Consider the following 20,162-nt stretch of genomic DNA (forward strand, 5'->3'; position numbering starts at 1 on the left):
AGTGGAAGTGTCCCTCAGAGTGACACCGGGGGTGGAGTGGGGTGGGATGGGGTGGGCGGGGCTACGAGGGGGCGGGGGGGCGGTCAGAATCGTATATTAAGAGGAGACCTCCGCATGTACAGTCACTCTACCTCTGCTTCCAGCGAGACAAGAGCTCCAGATTCTGCTCAAGATTTCATCTTTTGTTGAACAACTCGTGAAGAATGGCTTCCAAGGCGTAAGTAATTACGATCAATTTATTATTGCTTTTGAATGTGTAGAAACTGTGTTGTTCATCTTTGTATGTAGTTTACTGACACTGCTTAAGTCTCTTAAACTGACTACAGTACTATTGTTTAAACTTAAATTGCATCCACTACAAAACTAAAACAATATTTCGAAGCAACTTTTTTTAATTACAAAAACTCATCTTTTTAGAAAGACATTTTATAGATTCTCCTGTTTAATCTCTTTATTTTTACTCTGTAGCACTTTCAGATTGCTAAAATATAAGGGCTTATATTGCTTGATATAAATGTAACTACAGTCGATCCTCGTTACAACATACCCCGTTTATAACGTTTACACCAATACAACGTTCAAATTTCGATGTCCCGAATTCGCGTATTGCATTATTCCATTTGCCGGTATCGCTTAGAACATACACCTTTGCAGCGTAAACTTCGATATAATTACGTATGATTTTCAGAGGAAAATAGGCAAACTGACCATCGTTACAACGTACAGCCTCATCTTCCGAGCGCGTGCACAATTCAGAATCGGCTGTTGCCGGCCATCTACATCGCTTAGCAACGCCTAACTGTATGAACCTATCCTCACGAAGCATTCCACGCCGGCCGCACTTCTTGCATGCAGCCCCCGTTCCATTCATTTTGAGGGACCTGGTTACAACATACTATGGTTATAACGTACAAATTCTTAATGTCCCCCGAGGTACGTTGTAACGAAGTTCGACTGTAATTAGTAAAAATCTTTTAGTAGTTGTGATCATGTAGTTTACTAATTACTTTTCTCAGTCTGGGACCCATCAGGATGACAATAGATATGCAAATGTTATTTATCCAAACCACTGAGGAATGAACAATGTTGATGATGATGACTGGAATGGGTCCTGAAAATCATTAATTAAATCTAATCTAGATTCCTAAATCTAATCTAAAAGTAACACTTCCTTGACTGTTACATAAAACTGTTAATTGTTTTTTTTTGTTGTTTTTTTTTATATCCGCAGTACTTCCAACAGGCATTTCCTGCTCTGCCCCGTGTGCAAGAAGACACAGGCAAGCCTCTCGGTGCATCTGACTAGGGTGTGCATGAAGAGATCTTCGAAAGAAGCCATCCAAGAAGTAGTGGAGAAGGCAAAGCAGGATGCGCTTGAAGTTCTGCAGTGGGGCAGGGTGTTCAGCTACAGGCACCTGCGAGACATTATGGATGATGCTAATCCTATGAGCAGGTTGGTGGGGAAAACTCTTCAGTCTTTTTTACACATCTCGCTTCGTTTCTTCAGTATGACATTTACTAACAGTTTTTTTTATTTACTTACTTATCTGAAAGGATGATCCAGGAGCTGGAGCGTCGCCACATGGTGGTGCCTGACACCCCCTCCCCAGCAGTAGCGGCGCAGACCAGCAGTGTTCCTGTGATGGCTGGTACAACCGTGCAGCGACCGGAGAGCTCGGCGACTGAGCAGTCGGAGGACGCAGTCAGTGTCAGCAACGGCGAGATCTTTCAAGTGTGAGTATGAGTGTCTCGGATTTGCAGCTTCATTGATACCTTTTGCTTTTGCTTGTGAGCCAATTGAAGGTGCAATTTTAAGACTAAATATGTTTTCCACATGGCAGTACCCGGGAGGTGCAGTGGCCACAGACCTCCAGGCACATGATGCAGGAGAAGGGACTGTACCGGAAACATTCTCTGGACCATCCCCTCCTGAAGGGCTTCGCCGCATACTTGGAGAAGGATCTCCTGAATGAGAATTTCAAGCAGACGGTGAGGTCTCCCATAAAAGTTCACTCTATTATTTTTTTGGAGCTTTATATCTACGCAATATATTCATTAAGTAATGCCGATTTTATTTTCCAGGTGGAAAACGTCAGCAGGTTCATGTTTTTTGTGAACCCTGAAGAGCCATCCCTTGAATTTCTGAGGGAGAGGGAGAAGACGAAGCTCTTCTTTCGGGAGCTGACTGAGGCTGGTCTCTCCAGGCAGACTCAGGTCAACTACATGAAGAGCCTGAAGAGGTTGGTAGCATGTAGATTTTTAACAGTATATTGTAGGTTTGTGTTGTATTGTCGTATCTGTTTTCTTCAAGGAAGTTCAGTCCTCCCACTATTGTCATGGTGGCATGTACAAGTTTATGTACATATGGATACTTACATACATGTCCTTCCTCTGACAGATTCCTCAAGTACCACACCGTGGCCACCGACCTCCGGCGTGACAACATTGCCTTGTGGAATGAGGCAATGTTCTTCGTGGAGTACCTGGGCTCACTCCAGCAGAGCTCTGCAAAGTTGGTGAGTAAGGAGATGACGCAAAGGAGGTAAGTTCAACTGTCAACACCCGTTAAATTCCATATTATGATTTGATTATACATCTCCTCTACTGTGTTTATCACACTAATGTTTTTTTTTTTATCTCCCTCACTGCTCCTGGAGTGCACTGCATGGAGAAGCAGAGCCATTTTACATTGTGAGCACATTTTATTAAAATGTGTACTGTATTGATTAGGATTGACAGTAATTGAATTTTCTTCTCCCACCCACATAGTCATGTCATTCTCACGGGGATGAGCCCAGAGAAGAGTCCAGAGGACTGCTGGGCCGTGCTGAGGGCTGCCAAGAACGACTTCTTGGCAGTCCTTGGCAAGGTGTATCCGGAGGAGATGCCCCTGGAGTGTGCAGAGTGCTGCCTTGTCCTCTACTACCTGGAGGCCACGGTGATTCTGAAGCATCTCCAGCCACCAGGCGTGGTGGAGCACATGACCGTAAGTGTTGTGTTCTTTTTGTCTTCACTTTTCCTTTTTGCCGATACTCTTATTTATCAGTGGGACATCATTGTATTGTGTAGGTCCAGGAGTGGATGACCAGGAGCACGTCCGAGGCCGACCATACGGTGATTGTGGTGAAGGAACACAAGACGTCGGCGCAGCAAGCGGCCACGTTTGCATTGTCCTCTGAGGAGGAGACGGTAAGTATATCAAGTTTGATAAGATTTATTTCATAGTTTATTTCAAGAGCAGCGATTTAATCTGTTTTCCTCTGCCAACAGTGGTTCGACATCTACTTCACCCAGGTACGGCCACAGCTCCTGAGCTCCAAGAGGAGCCGGACGACACTGGATGACCTGGGAGGAGACAAACGGTTCTTCGTCCCCACCGCAGGCAGGCCGGCGTTCAACGCTTCGAATGACCTCAACCGGCTGCACCAAAAGTGAGCTGATCGTCATGATTAATTCCCCCTATAATATGTTCTACATACGTGTTGTGTGAGACGTATTAATAAATGTATTTTTGTATTTTAGATACAAGCTGGATCCAGTCACCTACCAGACGGCCCGGCGCATCTTTGAGACGGCCACCAAGGACTTGACGGACCAAGAGAAGTCCTTGGTGGCCGATTACCTCACTCATTCCACTGCGACGGCTGACGAGCACTACCGGATGAAGCAGTCGCGGAATGTGGTGCTGGCCAGTAAGCTGCTGAAGAAGCTGGCAGGTGACTCAAGGTAGGCATGTTTTCTGTTTGTCAACACACTTACCAACATCAAGACACACAACCAAAGCCCTCACCACTGAACACTAACCTTAAACGTTTGTGGGTTATTTTTTTTTGTTTTTTTATTTTTATGTCAGCGCTGACTCCGCAGAGGAAGGGCCCAGCTGTTCTGCCCGTGGTGCCGCACGGGATGCTGCCCTGGCATCCAACCAACGGATGGATGTCCAGGCAGCGTTCGATCAGCTCCTTCGGACCCACCCCGTGACCCTGGATGGCGACATCCCAGACAAGACGGCACGCTCGCAGACGTCGGGCCGGTTTCAGCGGCAGCTCTATGATCGCTGGCTGAAGGCCCAGATGAGGATGCGCGTACGGCATGTCTTGTGTGAGTATTGTTTGTAGCACTAATGACATTTTTTACTGTGAAACGGTCCTATCTACATAGGCTTCTTAACTAACAACAATTTACTTTGTTCTTGACAGCACACTTTGGCAGACGGCAGCCCACCGAGTCCCGGGTCGACGCTTGGATCAGGAACCAAGGCTGGAAAAGTAACGTTCCCAGCGCGGCCAGCGTTCTGAAGGACTGGAGACCAGTGGGTTCGGTGGACACTGCCGTGGACTCTAGCCACATCCAGGAGCTCATCCACAACCAGAAGTGGAAGGGACTTGTGGTGATGGACATTGCGGGGAAGGGGAAGGGAGTCTGCGCCACCCGGCAGTTCCAGGCTGGTGAGGTGGTGTGTGACTACCACGGGCCGGTAGTCACAGCCACTGAGGGCCAGCGGATTCACTCATCGACGAAGGAAGAAGAATCTGGCTACATGTTCTTCTTCCGGAACAGCCATAAGTCTGAGTGTGCCTGTCACCCGGGCATACAGCCTTTTGGCCGGCTGATTAATCAATCCCATAAGAAGGCCAACCTCCGGCCAAGACTGTACAGCCCAGCCGTCGGGGGACAGGATGTTATTTTGCTTTTGGCCCTGAACAGGATTAATGTTGGGGAGGAACTGTTGTTCGATTATGGGGTGCAGAGGAAATCGTTCAGGGGAGAGGGACTGAGAACCATTGAGAACATGTAATTAATTTTTGGCAAGATCATCATTTTGATTGTTTGCTACTCTTCCCAAAAGTGATGTGGGTAGATTATTCCACCATGCAAGGTCGGGCAGATTATTCATTCATCAAATTTAACACTAGGTTTACTGCGCTTTTTATTTTCTGGTGAGAATTCCCTCTGCCCGACCTCGGGTGGAGAGGCCATTAGCTCCATTGTCCTCCTGCTTTTGTTGTGCAAAAACACTAGTTACCTGTGAACCCTGCCACATTTGCATTTCTTTACCGCCACTGCTGCTGGCAAGCTTGCCATATCTATACAAAATATCCCACACTCTGACTGACCCACAAATATGAAAGACACAATTTCACAAAATATAGAAACACAAGTGTTTTATTTGTCAAAAATAGACTGAAAACAGAATCAATAATAATAATAATAAAAGAAGTAAAAAAAAAATCTCAGTCCCTCAGTTCCTCTTCATCATCTCAGTGGTTTCATAGGTGAATTTGCAACACTTTGCGCAGAGATATCTGCTGCGATTCCTGTTGCAGCTCTCTTGTACCTGGCACTGAGTTGTCTGAACAGTTCCTGGCACAGCAGCAGCAAATGATGCAGCAGCTGCAAAAGCTTCCCTCTCTGCTTCCATTGCCTTTTGCAGCATGAATCGGTTACGGAGTTCCATGGCTAGAAGACTCAGAAATGATCTTCTTTTGCCTTTCCACCCTGTGCACGCCTCGTACAGAACATAGGCATTCACTGCCGCCAGGTCCAGCATGTTATACAATACGGCTACTGGCCACCTGTGTGTTGCTGTTCGTACTGTATACTTGCATGCCATCTGGTCCAACACATCTACACCACACTGTAAAAGCAGAGAGAGAGAGAGACATGAGTATATTTTTTTCTACCCGATATAGGCCTGTATAGTACATATCAGGAAACATTGTAGCACTGGTATAAAATTATATGCACATTCACATACCTTCATATGGTTGTAGTCTGTTATCGTGTTGGGTTTCCTCTTTATGCCATCCCCGATCATCACGTCTCGGTGCAAGGAACTCAGAAGACACACAGTTTTCTTTTTTTTTGGTGCGTAGATTGTCAAGGAGACACTGCCGCTTCTAAACACTAACGTGCAGAATTTCTCTCGGCCTGCAGTGTCCTTTGCCGATGGAGGAAGCTCACGACGAGCTTTATTCATCGTGCCCAGTAGTGTGGTTTTGCGCTGAAGCAGTCTGTGTGACAACGACAGTGAGGTGAAGAAATTGTCTGTTGTGACATTTCTCCCGTCATCCAGAAATGGCTCCATCAGACTCATGACCACGTTCTCTGCCAGCCTCTCCCCCTTCTGACGATTGGGGTCCTTTCCCAAGTAAGGGGATGCATTGCAGATGTATTTGGTCTCCAAATCCGTCGCCATCCAGAACTTGATTCCAAATTTGTCCGGCTTGGATGCGATATACTGTGTGAATGGACAACGAACCTTGGTCGGGAACAGCTGTTCATCTACGGTCATGTGTTGTCCTGGAGTGAAACTCTCAATACAGTTCCTAGTGAAGCATTTCCAGATGTCCGAGATCGCCGCAAATCTGTCTGTTTTCACCCGTTCTGCCCTCGTGTCCTTGTCGTCAAATCGAAGGTGTTTCATGATGGAAAGGAATCTATCTCGGGACAACATGGCAAGCTTGCCAGCAGCAGTGAGGGTAAAGAAATGCAAATGTGGCAGGGTTCACAGGTAACTAGTGTTTTTGCACAACAAAAGCAGGAGGACAATGGAGCTAATGGCCTCTCAACCCGAGGTCGGGCCGAGGGGATTTTACGTAGATTTGCGTAGGTTTAGGAAACCTAGTGTTAAAGCTCTTAATTTCTAATCAATTGGCCCAAGTACATCCTGATTGCACTGTACTATTTTCTTGTATGCAGTTTTTATGTGAAATAACTCTTTAAATGTGAAATAATTATACTAGAAAAGTGTCACTTTATTTTGGTTTTTTTTTTGACAATGTATAAAGTTTAAGACCTTGTCGTTGCCCCAAGTATTACAGTAGTTTAAGTGCGACCCACAGGTCACTTACTCAAGCGGTTAACATCAACATCTGAGATGAGGGGTAACAGACTTCGGAAGGGCCTGACAATCTGTACGGATGCCTAGAATGAGGTCTGTTTGAGCTCCTACCTCAGGCTATAAAGCCAAATTAAGCATCAAATTAAAGCACAACATTTGTGGTCCACACAGAGACCAGACACATGTCAATAGCCCCAGCAGTTTTAGAGTAACCCTTCAAAATATTTGGAGCATTATAGACTGGGCCACTACCTATCTGATGCATGGCACACTGACCTGTAATACACCGCAAATACACCAAAGCACGTGACGAACTGAAACACACAGCCCGTCTACTCAAATAATCACGCTTTTATTTTACAGTTTGCAAGGGAATTAGCAGGATGACCTTAGCAAAATCACAGAGGTCAAAGCAATGACAGACAATATAAAATGTACACAGGCAAATAAAGCTGACAACCTACAGTATTTGTGGAGCATAAAAACATGATGACCGTTTAAGGAAAAATAACCTCAACTATTTTACCAGTGCGACCCACAGGTTACTTACTGAAGCGGTTAACATCAACATCTGAGATGACGGGTAACAGACTTCAGAAGGGCTAATTATGATATATATAGTTGATATACAATTAGTATTAAGCTTGTCCTAACTTAAATTATAAAGTTATTAAACTTATATTAGACATATTATATATATGATGTTATCAAAGACATTGAGCACTAAACAATGGAGATGACAATTGGAAATTCAACTAAAAGTAAGTGATAGGCAGAAGAAAACAAGGGACAGGGAACAGGGCCACACAGGCAAGTTAGCTGTAGTTGTGAGCAAATTACAATGATGCAAATATTTTTAATCCAACTATTTAGTTACAAATTCCTCAGCCTGGGAGTCATCAGCATTTGAATCAAGCAGGTCAGTTACTCAATCCGTTAACATCAGCTTCTGACATGAGGGGACAAATACCTGGATTGGGCTTGCCAGCCTAGGGCTATTGTTTCCTTGATTGCTGTTTTGCACTTCTCTGCGATGCACATGCAGGGCTACCCATCCCCCAACAATCTGCCAACGTAACAATTAGGCTGAGATCTCACGTAAACATCAGGTCACGTAAACAAACAGAGTGACTCAAATAAATGTATTAAATAACCAGTAATGCCGAGCAATATACCAAAATATTCGGAACATTATACATTGAGCCTATCCTGCTAATATTAGTAGTCACTGTATGTCATGTCTGTGTCACAACAGTACGGATTAGAACAATATGTGGTACCATCAGTAATGCGATCTGGGCCCTTTAAGGCTGGCTCGCTCCAATTAGTGAGCGAGTGCGAGAGTGGGTTACAGCAAGACGGCGGCGGGGAGGGGGCGCAATTTCAGGCAGAAATTTCAGGGTAAAAACGGCGAAATCGAAATTGGATCATACTGCCAATATTGCTCAGAATCGCTGTAGCTGTCCGATGGTATGCGGGGCGTTGCGGTTGCTTACCGTGACCGACACATAAGAAAGCAAACATTCTTTATTATCATCCTATGTATTTTAAATTACGATCTTCCACATTAATCAAGAGATTGTAAAACGGACAATATTGCAGCTCCAATAGCTTATATTAAAGTCACCCAAGAGTCACAACATGGTTTTGAAATGGCAAAGACAGACAGAAATTAAATGTATATGAGAAAGCAACATAAGGGATATGTAGGAGACGGAGGTAGGCGGGGTTTGCGTAATCGCGTACGCTGGGTCACGTGGTGTGGGGGCGGTAGCGATTTGTAATATCACGTGTTAGGTGGAAACGGTAGTGAGTGGGTGATAGGCCAAGAGTATCTGGCTGCAGCTCCATCCATAGATATCTATAGAATGACTAGATGTCTCGTCTGCGTTGCTGGCCAACGGAGTCGAACGTCCGCATATGGCGGCCATCTTACCACAGGCTGCTCGCTCACCCAAAATATGGTGTTGATAGTAAAACATGTAATTTTTAAATAGCCATAACGTGCTCAATTTTTAACCGATTTTCAAACGGTTTGATTTATTATAAACGTCAAATATGTAGTTATGACACTGAATACTTTTGAATAATTATCTTATGTTCTAAAAAATAGAATAATGTTCTAGAATAGGTAGACTAAGCCTACAAGATTTCCCTTAACAAATATACATCAAGAAACGCTGCATGTTAAAATCCCCACCCTGTACAGTGATGACTATAACACAGCACAAAGAACTAAAGTCCATATTTCCAAATTGTTAATAAAAATATTTTTACACATAAAATGGTAGTAAACAGTTTGTTTAGACATTATAAAGGCACTTTTCAAAGATTTTTGAAGATTTATTAAAATCAATGTTTAGACAGAGGTGTTAGAGACATTTGATGGATTTTTTTTTTTTTTTTTACATTTTCATTAAAAATTTAGCGAAGTAACAAAGGTGTCCCAGTGGTGCTGGTTCTGGTCCTCATCCAGCTGGGCCTGATAAGAGTGGGTTAGCATTACTATAACTCATGATCAGTGGCGGCTGGTGAATGTGTCATTTTCACATACAAACGGAGCATTCTGGTGCATTCGGACAAAATAATAGATAAAAGTTAACATTCTCTCCCTGTGTCTGTATGTGTGTTTGTGAGAAAGTGAGAGAGAGAGAGACAGAGAGAGGGAATGTGATTTAAAAATGGGTGTACGTTAAACAAAATATTCTAAACCTTGTGTCAACAACAATCTAGCAATACTATTATGTAATATGTACATACTTCCACTAAGTAACTAACGATTATCCTAAAAATAATTCATAATATTGTAACATCCTACAGGTGAAAGGTGATCCCTCGGGTTCTCGTTTCGAGACAACGGCGGTTACAGCAGACATAGGCGGCACAAAAGTCTGGCATCTTGTCAGCAATTTCCTGTAGAAATCATAATGTAAGACGTTTTAACAAACCAACCAGACAGTAAATCATGTGTAAATTCAGTTAAATCATGTTTATAATGTGTGTATTATATTGAAAAGAAAGCGTAATTCTGCCTCGCCCCAAATTACTGGATCGCTAGTAGCCTAGCTAGGCGTGATACACAACTAAACTGCACGATTAAGTCAGTTTTTTTTTCGAGGAGAAAAGCTGCGATTTCAACATGTTCAAGCATCCAGAACTATAACCACGTTAATAATGTTTGTAAGAAAACACACAGTTTGTAAATCCATCAAGATTTCAGCGAGATAAGAGTATTAACGTTTGTGCAGGTCACTTACCTTACCTCCGTTTACCTGAGGTTCGAATGATCCCGCCAGAAAGCCAGCCTGTGGTAAGATGGCCGACCTGTGCGGACGCTCTAGACCTCGTCATAATACATCTAGTCATTCTATATATATATCTATGGCTCCATCAGGAGGATCTCCACTAGAGGGACGGAAACACGTGTTCTCCACGAGCGGGTCCGGACATGACGTTACGCAAACTTATGCCATGGAGGCGGTACCACATATCATTTCAGACACAGCTTGGACTTTAACTCGACCGAACAGAAAGCGAGTCTTTTAAAGTATATACTGATTTTGGTGATCGATTTTATTAACATTGGAAACGGACGTTAATACTCTTTAGTTTGTTGATTTGTTCGCCTCACCGAGTTCCCCTAACATTTCTTGTCATTACCGACACCTATTTATTGTACCTGCTTTACTATTGACTACCGATAATGAAGGAAAAAAGTATTGTTCATGGCGTTTCACCTCTGTCGCGACCATTCACACGGACTGTATACCTCAGCCTTAATGTCAAAGTAGTTCGCGGGAGCGTTGCATTTATTAGTAATATTAATTGCAAGGCTGTTGTATCTTATTGTACCCTAATGACAGGTATAGCAAACGTAGTACGGCGTGCTTGAATAAACCTCTTACAACATGACAGCTATACTCAGCTAACCTGTTCCTTTCAAATATTAACTTGTGCGCACACGATAAAACAAATCACTCTATGGGACTTAAGAAGTTCGATATACTTCGTATCAAAAGCCCCTTAACTTAAAAGGAAACTAAGTGCAAACAGACCTTTAAAGCATGACATGAGACATGATATAAAATGTCCCAATAGCTCAATCAACCACACAAGTAACCTTGTAAAGGTTTTACCAAGTTTTTAAAGGTTTTAGCCTAAATATTAATGTATCCATTTGCATAGGGTTGGAAAAGTAACAGCTTTATTATTATCATATAAACATATAAATATAAAATATAAATTGCATAAATAAATAGACGCATTTCCACAAAGATTGGAGTAGCATCTAGAAAAAAATAGTGGAATTGAGTGGAAAAAAAGAATAAAACAAATAATGTGATTATTGTAATAAAAATGAGCAACAATATAATTATTAAAGCAAAAGCAAAGTTATTAAAAATGAACTTTAAACAAAGACTAGTGATGGGCACTGCGACTCATTCCTAAGGCAATAAAAACATAGTGTTGACCCGGAGGTGCTGATTATCTACACAGTTCTTCAGAAATTGTTCCATATCCTCTTTGTATTGAAATACAAAAAGAAAGGGATCGAGGTTGTCCAGGTCATCACTGTGTTTTAGATTGTCAATAGCTTTCTGGCGGTCCTGCGCGTCCATAGCTAGAAACCGCGGTGCAGTCACAATGGCCCCGGAACAGTTTTTCATTGGACTGCACCCACAGAATGGCAACATGTAGGTCCCTCGCAACTGCTGGCTCCTATAAAATGCAACAAGAATTTTATAAGCAAAGTGAGACCAAAACATATGACATAGGATCAAATAAATTCTGTACAGCAACTATGCTGTATATCTACTATTATTTTTTATACATTTATTATTATTGTGTTTTCTTTTAATCAATGTGAGCCGTGTATAAATGTGCTTTACAAATAAATCTTAATTACTTTATGTTAGCAATGGATATTATTATTTGGTTTCAGTGGAATCTACATTCAATACTGACCTGACAAACCTCCACCTGTTTTCTTTTTGGCAGCCTGAAGACGGGCACATGATTCCCCTCAATGACAGGCTTAGACTTTTCTGTCCAGTGTGCAAACAATCTTCCCAAGCTTGGGAAAAACAGTTGTGTTAGCTATTGTAACAACACCAAAACCTCAGGGCAATTTTAAATGGGGAAAATAATAGACACCTGTCAAGTTCAAAGTTTTCCATTAACAACACGCACCACCATTTTCGCAAAGTGGGCATGTCAGCCTGTAAAAGAATCATTTAAAAAATGAAAATTCATATTATTTGCAAATTTCCTATTTTGTGATGGCAGGATTACATTTCTACTTTATTTTAAAGCTACTTACTATGGAGTAGTCAAAGGGGGCTTCCAATGCCACATACAAAGCAGACTGCAGAAGAAATATGTTTTAAAATGCAAATCAATTATCCAACATTTATGCCTACAAATGTTAACCAGCATGTCTCACCATCAACATGAAGATTCCACAATCAATTCCCAAGCTTTGAATTGGAAACCCCTGTTGTTATAACAGGAAAAAAGACAGTGTCAGTAAACTGGCCTTTCTCAACTAGCCACTATGGGTGACTCTTCATTGGTAGTGCAGTCTAGTTCAAGTCTAGGCTTAATCCTTTTCTGCAAAACTGGCCCAATATGTGTGCATACAAGTTAGTACATATACCTCCAAGTCACAGCCATATCTCTCAGACCATTTTCCAGGTATTATGGTCACAGCAAGCTTCCTGTTAATGAGACACAAAGTTAATATACTTCCATCCAGTGAAGTTTAAACAGCTTTATACAGACAATATGACCAACAGGTCAAAACAAAAGGTGCTTCACATGCTCACAGTGCAATGTAAATGGCAGTTGGTTTAAAACAGAAGTCATCAGAGTGTCCAGTAACACATATGTAGAAGGGGCGGAGGCCACAGGTAGAACAGCGGTACAAGGGGCGGAGGCCACAGGTAGAACAGCGGTACAAGGGGCGGAGGCCACAGGTAGAACAGCGGTACAAGGGGCGGAGGCCACAGGTAGAACAGCGGTACAAGGGGCGGAGGCCACAGGTAGAACAGCGGTACAAGGGGCGGAGGCCACAGGTAGAACAGCGGTACAAGGGGCGGAGGCCACAGGTAGAACAGCGGTACAAGGGGCGGAGGCCACAGGTAGAACAGCGGTACAAGGGGCGGAGACCACAGGTAGAACAGCGGTACAAGGGGCGGAGGCCACAGGTAGAACAGCGGTACAAGGGGCGGAGGCCACAGGTAGAACAGCTGGAAGAGGCCCTTGGCATGATATTAAATGTCTTTCCATATCCGCTCGTCGTATAATTGTCTTTTGACAGAAGGGGCAGTGGTAGTGGCCTTCTGCACGGCATGAGAGTCTGCACCTACAGATGCATTTGTCTGTAAAACAGAATTTTTTTTTAATGATGTGGAAATATTAGGTATAGCAAAGTAAATGAAAGTATATATCAAAGAAAGCAAAGTAGAAAGTTTAATGTGTACATTCAATTATATGACAACCTGAGATTACCAAGAGACAAAGTTAAAATATTTGCCATTTAAGAAAGAGGAAATGAAAACTTTGAAATGAGCGGCATTCTTCATATGTACATCCATATGTCTCTCAATTTTGACCCTCTTTGCCGGCTTAAAAGCTGGACAAAGAGGGAAGTGGAAACGTTTTTTGCAACAGGTGTTGCATTCTTCCAGAACCGGCTGGGAATAAGCATCCCATATAGATATGTGCATCTAAAATAGTATAATATATAGATAAGTATAATTGTCATATACAGTAATAATTACTTCACTCTGCCTAAAAACACATTACACAGCACATGTAGCATTTGTAAAAGAGCTGCCTAGTTCACTAAAGCTAAACAGATTCGGAACTAAATAAATATTTATACATATACTTTTTTTCTTTTTCAGTAGCAAAATTTGTATGGAATTGATTAGAAACTATAAACTGTCTAACACGGGAGTTTGCGGACACAATCAGTCTACGCTTAAGTAACCAATTTAAAGCTAAATTTGGGGGGAAAAAACATTGGCCGATACTTTCTAAAACTCCAGTGACTAGAATGCTACCGACAACTTTAGCGAGACGTTTACATCAAATATACATTTTAATAGCAACGAATATCTTTTACTGACGAACATTTTTAAATCATGCAAATTATATAACTGCAATATTTGTTGTTTCTTGTTCTACTCACTTTTTTCTGTCGACGAAGTTATAAACTCTCCCACTAACAAGTCCGAGCTGTGTGTGAAGATCATGTGATAGATGGTACCGCCTCCATGGCGTAAGTTTGCGTAACGTCATGTCCGGACCCGCTCGTGGAGATCACGTGTTTCCGTCCCTCTAGTGGAGATCCTCCTGATGGAGCCTGCAGCCAGACCCTTCTCGTGATAGGGGAAAGCCTACCTTTTGCTGACCGCAAATGTGAACCTAAATATAATCTCGAATGCTAGTGAATGTGTTTCGCGTTTACGGATTATTGCCTTTGAAACTAATGGATTTTATCGCTACTCGTGGATCCTACAGATGTCTCATAAGCTGTCTCGTAGGATGTTTAACGCTTCGTGCTTGAAGATTTGATATCGAATAAAAGATTAAACCGAAAGAACAGCCCTTGGATTATTGTCAGCTAGCGCGTCGGGCAGGTTAACTTTCCCCTGATCAGCCGCTTGGCGACTTGAAAGGTTTTAAACAGTCGCCTACATTTTGTCAGCAAAAGACGGACGATAGAGCCTCCCGCATTCTGTGTAAACAACTTGGACTAACGCCTACGAAAGCGGTCTGTTCAACAAAGCCTACGGAGAGACGACGGTGGTATGTAACCTGCGTTTTTGTACTGTGATCTGCTTGTTTGGAACACAGTTGAATTGGTTACTTCCACGAGAAGACGTTGTTGTTGTTGAGACCTCTCGCTACTTGTTGCGTTGGTATAGTTGTCGCTGTTCTGTGTCATGTGTAGGCCACGTAGTTAACGTCGGTAAAGTTAGTTTGCGGTTCGTTTTTCACGTTGCAAACGGCCATAAAAACCTTATATATGCACGAAAAAATACGAATTATGGCTCCTTGTGATAGTCCTGTTGTGTGAATTCAGAAAATATAAATACATTGCGTAAAAACAGCCTTTAATGTATTTTGACCAGTTATTTTCATTAGCTTCTCACGTCAAAACCAGACGTCATCATGACTCAAAAAGCGTCTCATATTAAACATCCTGATTTGTGAAAAATTTCACAACTGATAATTAGTCCATATATCGCGTGTAAACCCATAAAAACACATTGAAAAACGCGCGTTTTAAGGAGGACCGACAATATAGCCCAAATACACACATTTTAATAATTCCATTAATCATACATGCATTTAAACTGGTTAAAACTAATCAAGATGACTTGTGATGGTCAAACAAAGACCTTTCACATCTTCATATACCCCTCAGACACTGACATTGATTTGTTAAAGCTTTCACAAGTCATATTTTAAGAGTTATGACTGATTAAAGGCCCTAATAATTACCAAGATGACCTCTGACTGACCAAATCAAAACTTTCACACCTTCATCTACCCCAGAAGGACTCACCCTGATTTGTGAAAGTTTTCACAAGTCATATTTCATGGGTTATGACTGATTAAAGTGCAGTAGTATTTATGGCGGATCAAGGTCTCAACCTAGGTGAATTTAAAGGCCCTAAAAAGGACCAAGATGACCTCTGACTGACCAAATCAAAACAACAGTACATGGAAATTCAGTTGTGATGAACATCTCTGAAGTCCATGTGTGCTCCTTGACACAACAGAGAGCCACAACAGACATTACAACAACGATACATGAACTTCTCTGGGTTGTGAAAGTTCAAAAGTGTTATGTTGAAAGTTGAACATCATTTTATTACAATTAACTATTAGTGTAGTTTAAACATTACATCAAATAGAACAGTAACATAATATTTAACTAATTACAATTATTAATAAACAATAAAACAATAACTTAATAAAATTCATAATGTTAGTTTTTACATATTATGTACAACATACAAAACCATGTTTTGTTTGGGTTACTGATGGTGTCAATTTCCTGTTCTGTGAGGTCTGTGCATTTCACATGTGTCCACAACATGCACTCGTCACATTGGATCTACACAGAAAATCACCCAAACAAAATATGGTTTTGTATATGTTGTACATAATATGTAAAAACTAACTTTTATTAAGTTATTGTTTTATTGTTTATTAATAATTGTAATTTGTTAAATATTATGTTACTGTTCTATGAAGGTGTGAAAGTTTCGATTTGGTCAGTCAGAGGTCATCTTGGTCCTTTTTAGGGCCTTTAAATTCACCTAGGTTGAGACCTTGATCCGCCATAAATACTACTGCACTTTAATCAGTCATAACTCATGAAATATGACTTGTGAAAACTTTCACAAATCAGGGTGAGTCCTTCTGGGGTAGATGAAGGTGTGAAAGTTTTGATTTGGTCAGTCAGAGGTAATCTTGGTCATTTTTAGGGCCTTTAATCAGTCATAACTCTTAAAATATGACTTGTGAAAGCTTTAACAAATCAATGTCAGTGTCTGAGGGGTATATGAAGATGTGAAAGGTCTTTGTTTGACCATCACAAGTCATCTTGATTAGTTTTAACCAGTTTAAATGCATGTATGATTAATGGAATTATTAAAATGTGTGTATTTGGGCTATATTGTCGGTCCTAAAGTGAGTTTACACGCGATATATGGACTAATTATCAGGTGATAATGTGGTGAATGTGCTGAGAACTGGATCCACTGCGCGAAGTGCTTCTTTACGGAAAACAGACGGAATGGAATCATATTTTAAAGCCAAGGAGAAGACTCTTGAAATTCTTAATGCTGATGCAGAGACCTTTGTGCTGCAGAAACTTAATGGAAATACAAAGGGGAATGCAAATACTGGAAATGTAGCGCCAAGGGAAAATATGGTCCAACAAAGTGTGAAAAGGGATAAGTCTGTACCTCTCCTTAACGGGCCTTCAAACTCCTTAAGACAATGTACTGTAGCACAATTCCACATTTGCCATTGGAACAACGAACTTCGCACCCTATATCCAGTGAGAATCAATATGTGTTATCCATTATGGAGAAGCAGAATGAACTAACTAGTATGTTGGTTCATCAGCAAAATCTTTCATCTTTATCTAGAAGAGAAATTCCAAGTCTTCGATGGCAATCCTTTGCACTTTCATGCTTTTATGCACTCATTTGAACAGGTCATAGAGACAAGGACTGGTGATGCTGACGACTGCCTGCATTACCTTGCACAGTACACCAGGGGGTAGCCCAACAAGCTTGTCAAGAGCTGTCAACATATGTCTGGCGGTGCTGGATATGCAAAGGCAAAGACCTTGCTGTACGAACACTTTAGAAATGAGCACGTCATTACATCTGCTTACTTGGACAAAGTCCACTCATGGCCATTGATTACAGCAGATGATGGAAAGGCTCTTCAGGCATATACTGTCTTCTCTTGCGAGGGTGTTGCAACGCAATGGAAGAAGTTCATGGTCTTTCTGAATTAAATACTTCTGCTAATATGCTTGCTGTGATTAAAAGATTGCCTTATAAGTTGAAAGACAAATGGCGAACAGTGGCGTGTGATATTCAGGAGAGGCAGCACCAAAGAGCTGTGTTCATTGACTTGGTTGTCTTCCTTGAGCGGCAAGTTAAAATCATCACAGATCCTGTCTTCGGAATTCTATGTGACACTTCACTGACACATGTAACAGCCATGGACGGCGACAGAGGGAAACATTCTCTTCGTCCACGGGCTAAAGGAAGTAGCTTTGGCACAACTGTCACTGCTGTTGAAGGAAAAAATCAGAGATTTGAGATGGTCATACTTCTACAAGGACTTGTTTGTTCTGTAAAGGCAGACACACACTTGAGTCATGTACTCTGCTTGACAAGAAGCCTCATAATGAGAAGATTTCCTTTCTTAAAAGGAATGGCATCTGTTTTGGCTGCTTGTGTACTGGGCACTAGGGTTGGGTATCGTTTGGGGTTTTTTCGATACCGGTGCCAAATCGATACTTTTAAAACGGTACCGGTGCCAAAACGGTGCCTGAACCGATACTTTACAAAAGCCACAAAATGATGGTGGATGACTCAAGAATACATTTTTATTGAACAAAAAATTGAATGCTTAAAATTGAACAATATATTAAAAGTTTAAAGTATATATGAATATATATGTAAATACAAAAAACAACAACAAAACATAAGCCACCTATGTAATGTTAATTTAACATTACATTAGCCTACTACTAACCTGCGGAAAGGTTGCTGTCGTCATCATAATCGGTGGACTCCTTTTTGCTACAGTTGGTATGACTGGGGCTGGGGTTATCCACACCGATCGTGCCAGCTGTTGTCCGCAAGCTGTCAAACACGGTGCATCTCTCTGCTTTTAAGTTTATTCCGTGTACCCTCAAATGTTTCATTAGATTTGACGTGTTTCCCCCTTTACACGCAACTGCTGTAAAACATTTGCTGCATGCCACAGTGTCGGAATCCTTTCTTGTGAAATATAGCCACATTTTCGACCGTTTAGTTTTAGGCATTTTAACAAAAGTTGTTTAATTTAGCAAGCTAAGATAGCGGTAGACCGCCTGCTGCCGTCAGAGCAAGTGTAACGTTAGTTGCTGCATTCACATGCATCTCGGATGGTCTCATTTCCTGATGATGTCACGTGTGTGTTGATGAATCTGATGCTTATTACAACTGTGTCATCATAGCCCCAGAGAACAAATATTTCAATCGACAGTTCAGGCATCTGAGTGGCACCGAAATTTGTGTTTTGTTTCGGTCCGGTACATACCGGTTATATAGGTACCGGTGCCGTATTGGCACCGGTTTTCGGTACCCAACCCTACTGGGCACATCAGTAAAGAATGTAGAAAACGTCTTATGTAAAATCTGTGGTTTCAGACATCCAAGTGTGCTCCATATCCTCCACAAGGAGAAGAATGAGGCCAAGCCTGACAGTGAGGTAGACAACACTCCTGTTACAGTCCAGACCAGTGGTCTTACTGGGGCCGGAGAACAAGACTGCAAGCTTGCCATTGTACCAGTTAAAGTGAAGTCAAGGAAAGGTCAAAGAACAGTGGAAACGTATGCCTTTCTGGATCAGGGGAGCTCAGCGTCTTTTTGTACAGTGGGTCTTATGGATAAGCTGAATATCTCTGGGAGGAAGACAAAGATTCTCTTGCGCACCATGGGACAAGAGAAAGTGGTGGACAGTTTCATTGTGCCTGACCTGTAGGTGGCTGGATTGGACAGTGATGTCTACTGTGAAATGCCTGACCTTTTCACACAGTACAGAATGCCTGTTAGCGTGTACAACATCCCAAGACAACGGGACCTGGATGGCTGGCCACACTTGAAGCACATTCGTCTGCCTGAGATACAAGCGCAAGTGGAGCTTTTGATTGGCATGAATATGCCTAGAGCCCTAGAGCCAATAGAAGTTGTCCAGAGTGTGGATGATGGGCCTTTCGCCATTAAGACCATGCTTGGTTGGACAGTGAATGGGCCACTTGGCGGAGTATGTTGTGCAAGACCAGGGTGTCAGTCTGTGGTTACCGCCAATAGAATTACTGCGGTTATGCTTGATGAACTATGGAAACAGCAGATGAAGATGGACTGCGGTCTTATCTGGGACGTCGCCATCCAGGGTCACGGGGTGGGTCCGAAGGAGCTGATCGAACGCTGCCTGGACATCCATCTGTTGGTTGGATGCCAGGGCATCATCCCGTGCGGCACCACGGGCAGAACAGCTGGGTCCTTCCTCTGCGGAGTCAGCGCTGAGATTAAAAAAAAAAAACACAAGAGTTTAAGGTTAGTGTTTAGTGGTGAGGGCTTTGGTTGTGTGTCTTGATGTTTGTAAGTGTGTTGACAAACAGAAAACATGCCTACCTTGAGTCACCTGCCAGCTTCTTCAGCAGCTTACTGGCCAGCACCACATTCCGCGACTGCTTCATCCGGTAGTGCTCGTCAGCCGTCGCAGTGGAATGAGTGAGGTAATCGGCCACCAAGGACTTCTCTTGGTCCGTCAAGTCCTTGGTGGCCGTCTCAAAGATGCGCCGGGCCGTCTGGTAGGTGACTGGATCCAGCTTGTATCTAAAATATAAAAATACATTTATTAATACGTCTCACACAACACGTATGTAGAACATATTATAGGGGGAATTAATCATGATGATCAGCTCACTTTTGGTGCAGCCGGGTGAGGTCATTCGAAGCGTTGAACACCGGCCTGCCTGCGGTGGAGACGAAGAACCGTTCAT

The 20,162-nt window shown here is 42.3% G+C and overlaps 2 protein-coding genes and 1 long non-coding RNA gene across 3 annotated transcripts; 1 reads left to right on the top strand and 2 right to left on the bottom strand.

Moving 5' to 3' along the window:
- The first annotated feature begins 2,626 nt into the window (after positions 1-2,626).
- On the top strand, positions 2,627-4,983 carry LOC140582750 (uncharacterized). Its single transcript, XM_072707063.1, has 7 exons — positions 2,627-2,691; positions 2,770-2,986; positions 3,070-3,189; positions 3,271-3,431; positions 3,523-3,726; positions 3,854-3,990; positions 4,946-4,983. The coding sequence occupies exons 1-7, from the start codon at positions 2,666-2,668 to the stop codon at positions 4,981-4,983; spliced, it is 903 nt and encodes a 300-aa protein (XP_072563164.1). The 5' UTR covers positions 2,627-2,665.
- Positions 4,984-8,856: 3,873 nt separating this feature from the next.
- LOC140582678 (uncharacterized) lies at positions 8,857-10,222 on the bottom strand. Its single transcript, XR_011985489.1, has 2 exons — positions 9,663-10,222; positions 8,857-9,326 (listed from the first exon to the last, which is right to left on the bottom strand). It is a non-coding gene; the product is annotated as an uncharacterized lncRNA (long non-coding RNA).
- An 830-nt stretch (positions 10,223-11,052) lies between these two features.
- Positions 11,053-14,237, bottom strand: LOC111834122 (uncharacterized). Its single transcript, XM_072707642.1, has 9 exons — positions 14,040-14,237; positions 13,051-13,572; positions 12,670-12,753; positions 12,501-12,561; positions 12,288-12,338; positions 12,165-12,209; positions 11,999-12,063; positions 11,810-11,918; positions 11,053-11,563 (listed from the first exon to the last, which is right to left on the bottom strand). The coding sequence occupies exons 2-9, from the start codon at positions 13,194-13,196 to the stop codon at positions 11,432-11,434; spliced, it is 693 nt and encodes a 230-aa protein (XP_072563743.1). The 5' UTR covers positions 13,197-13,572; positions 14,040-14,237; the 3' UTR covers positions 11,053-11,431.
- Between the last annotated feature and the right edge of the window lie 5,925 nt (positions 14,238-20,162).

The sequence above is a fragment of the Paramormyrops kingsleyae genome, chromosome 25 (genome assembly GCF_048594095.1).
Source record: "Paramormyrops kingsleyae isolate MSU_618 chromosome 25, PKINGS_0.4, whole genome shotgun sequence".
Classification (NCBI taxonomy): domain Eukaryota; kingdom Metazoa; phylum Chordata; class Actinopteri; order Osteoglossiformes; family Mormyridae; genus Paramormyrops; species Paramormyrops kingsleyae.